Source organism: Pterocles gutturalis, unplaced genomic scaffold (genome assembly GCF_000699245.1).
Source record: "Pterocles gutturalis isolate BGI_N339 unplaced genomic scaffold, ASM69924v1 scaffold34839, whole genome shotgun sequence".
Taxonomy (NCBI): Eukaryota; Metazoa; Chordata; class Aves; order Pterocliformes; family Pteroclidae; genus Pterocles; species Pterocles gutturalis.
Window position 1 is genome coordinate 4,692 of NW_010134350.1, and position 3,541 is coordinate 8,232.

A 3,541-nucleotide genomic window follows, 5' to 3' on the forward strand; every position below is an offset into this window, starting at 1 on the left:
CCAACTCTGATGAAACACTAGAACATGCTTCTTCCTAACAGTATGAAGAGTCACTCTAGCTGTCTAGACTGTACAGGACACCGAACATAAAGATCCAGTGTTGTTTTCTCCCTTTTTCCAAGATTCTACCAGTGCTGAAGGAGTTAGCTACTAACATTACTATTTACACCTGCACTGCTGGACTAGCTATGTTTAGTCCGTAAAATTAGCCCTTCTTTCACTCGTCATTTAGTGTGTGCTCACATACACACTGAGCCAGCCTCTGCCAGGCCAACACTGCAGATCCAATGAATCCATGGCATAGCTCCACGGATTTCAGTGGAGTTATGCCAAGGATAAATTTGGCTCTAGAATTGCTAACGTGTGTTGGCTCCTCTCCCGACAGTGGCATTTCAGGCACGATCCCCTTCTTGCCAGATCGTGAACTCGAGGAAGTCTTTACTCAGCATCCAGTCAGTGGTTTTTCAGATGCCCATTAATTTTCAAGTATAACTCATCACTCCTCCGACTCCTCCAAGCATGGTACTTCTTCATGCTCTTCCTCCTAGCGAAGCGACAGATGCTGACCATGAAAACCCAGGAGACAGCGTACATGATGACACCACCCAGCTTAATGTACCACCTGGGTTTGGGAGAAGCAAGCTCACAGTACATCAGCCAGGCCCCCACTCCAATCCGCACCCCAGTGAAGAGGACCACGAAGAAGAAATCCACCACGTCACCCGTGAAACTGTGGTAACACCCCATCTCCTTGAGGAACCAGCGGGCTTGCAGCAGCGGGTTAGTGATCTCACTACCAAAGATGACGGCATTGACCTCCACGGCTGACTCTCCAAGTGCCAATGACGCTGTGATGCCCAAGATGCTCACCAGATGGTGGGCCAGCATCAGGGCACCCTCTGTCTGGAAGTACACACACCAACAAAGGTCGAAGAGGAAGTATCCCAAACTAAGGCACAGCACATGTACCTGAAGAGTTGTGTTTGGTGATCCTGAAACATAAAGACACCAGACAGAGTTTTAAAGCATGAAGGCAACACGCAGGTGGGATCCGACACAAGGAAAGGGTATTCACCTTCAGCACTGGCAGGCTGGTATTAGCTTGTACTGATCACAGCTCAGCTGCAGAAGTCAGACAAGTCACAATAGCAGAGTTGTTAGTCCAACAGCTGCACACACGTAATGGCCACACAACGTGATCACACACTTTGCCAGATTGCAGCAGGGAAGAGGCATTACACTAGCAAAATACAGTGCTCTAGTACTTTCCATCAGAAAGCAGCTCAGATAGCATTACAGCCATCATTCCTCAAGTGGGCTGGATACTGAGGAGGTAAGAGAACTCCACTTTGTGCTGTCACTCATTGAGGGACTTGGGACCACAACTTTCATTACTTACCTGGGTGACTCAAAGGCCAGGGACCATCAATAAAGCCAATGTAAGCAGAGAGACAGGTAGCAAGGATGCCGTGGGTCAGCGTGACCAGCCTGCAGCTCCATTCATAATTCCGGTGCTTGTAGCGATGGCAGAACCAAGCGTAGAGAGAGAGCCAGGCAAGCAGACTGCAGGCTACCCACAGAGGCAAAGGGAACAGCATCCTGCCACAGGAACAGAAAGACAAAACAGATCAGAAGGTCTAGCCTTCGGCAGTGTTAGCACAACCCAGTACAGCATTTCACCTGTAACCATCCCAGCGCTGAGTGTACAGTGCCGTTTCCTGGTGGTGTTGCTTGCTCCTGACAAGTTTTTTTCTGCAGAGAAACTGCAGTTCCTGTGGAGAAAGGACTGCAGCGAAGAAGCGTATCCTTGAGAATCAGAGCAGACTCACCTGTGGCCACCAGCACACAGACCACCACCAGCGTCACCTCAGCTGTAGGAAAACACACTGAAAGCAACGACCTTGGAAGACAGCGAGTTCCTAGCCCGGTCTAACAGAAAACATACCATGACTTGGTAAAGAGGACTTCCCCAACCAGTCTACAATGCAGCATCTGCTGGGATAGGTTAGTGTTCATCTGCACTGCCTACGGGACTGTCTGAGGAACAAATCCAGCTATCAGGCTTTGATCCAGAGCTACCCCTCCCCTTCACTTTACTTCCCTCCCCATATACCTACATTTGACTGGCCTGCCTGTTTTGCCCCACCTGACCTACTCATCCTGTCATGCCACCTACTAGCTTGGTTCTTCCTCTCCTGAAACAAAAAACCAAGAAAATGAAAAAAACCCCCATAGCCTCTTGCTATGGTCCACTGCTAATCAATCTTCCCAGTGCAGTGATACCAACAGCAAATAAGAGAAAAAAAAGCAACAAAGGCGTTGCTATCTCCTCCTGCTACTGAATTTTAACCTTCTAGCACTAGCACATTTCCAGGACAATTTGGGAAAAAAAACCCACTGTAAAATCCCCTTGTCCTCCCCTGCAGATGGAGAGGAGTGAGACAAGGTAAAAACCACTTAACTCCCCTAACTGCAGACTTCATCTTTTCTGGCACCAAGACCTCCAAATCTTTCTGATACAAAAGGATTAGAATCTCTGCCCATTAAGATTCTTTTCAGCAGTATTTCTTTTATGCACCTTCCCTCACTCACTGTGCTATACAACGGAATCTCTCAAAGTAAAAGACATACTGCCAGAACAAAATGACAGTGCATCCTCACCCATGGAGGACACTGCTCCCCAGATACACAATAATCTAATATCTACATCCTGTTCATATTTATAATACCTTTCCATGAAATATAAGCTGTGTCTCATTACTCCTGAGCATTCAGGGAAGTGCATCAAATGAAGCTGAGTCACGCTCTGGGACACACAAGTTCCCTGTTGTGTAACAGCAAAAGCACCACTGGTCCCGCTGGTACCTGCTGACCAGCACGCTGGATTCACACCCAGGGTTGGGGAACACCAAAAGAGTTGCAATGCCCAACCTTCCTGTTTGGCCTGTTGCAAGTATTAACAGAAATTACTTAGGAGGCTGGGTAAACAAAATCATTATAGTATAATGGATCTTGGGAACACAGGGCAATTAAATAAGGATGTGATTAACTGCTCTGACCAAGTGTTTCCATTGACATCCCTGGGACTTGTGGTCCATATGCCTTTATAGTCAGGGGCAAATAAGGCAGGAGGAATTCTGATGTGACAAAACGGATTGACCAGCTGGCAAATTCTGGTAGAAGGAAGAGGAATGATCTTTTAAACATTTTGAGGTGTCTTCCACACCAACTTGTGAAAAAGAGCTTTCTCCATTCCCTGGAAATAAAGATGGGGGCTACTTTCCAATTGCACATCAAAGCTCAACGTTCATCATTAGCATATAGAATATATATTGCACCTGTCCCCACACACGGGAAAGGGCATTATCCTGTAAAAACATCAGTAACTGTAACCGTTTGTACCACACCAGGAGCAATAGGGTCACCAATGAAAGCAGGCTCTGCAATAATTACCAATAAAAACCTAATCCAGAGCAGACCTATTCTCCCCGAAAAAGCTTAAAAACGAGATAGGCACCTCCACCAAAGCATCATTAGGTTT

The 3,541-nt window shown here is 46.9% G+C and overlaps 1 protein-coding gene across 1 annotated transcript; it reads right to left on the reverse strand.

Moving 5' to 3' along the window:
- Nucleotides 1–453: 453 nt before the first annotated feature.
- On the reverse strand, nt 454–1,598 carry TMEM136 (transmembrane protein 136). The gene is made up of 2 exons (XM_010081574.1): nt 1,400–1,598; nt 454–992 (listed from the first exon to the last, which is right to left on the reverse strand). Exons 1-2 carry the CDS (start codon nt 1,596–1,598, stop codon nt 454–456), a joined length of 738 nt encoding a protein of 245 aa, XP_010079876.1.
- Between the last annotated feature and the right edge of the window lie 1,943 nt (nt 1,599–3,541).

Coding starts and splice junctions, on each gene's coding strand:
- TMEM136 (XM_010081574.1), bottom strand. CDS start 1,598: ATGCTGTTCCCTTTGCCTCTGTGGGTAGCCTGCAGTCTGCTTGCCTGG. Junction 993..1,399: donor CTGGCCTTTGAGTCACCCAG/GTAAGTAATGAA, acceptor TTTATGTTTCAG/GATCACCAAACACAACTCTT.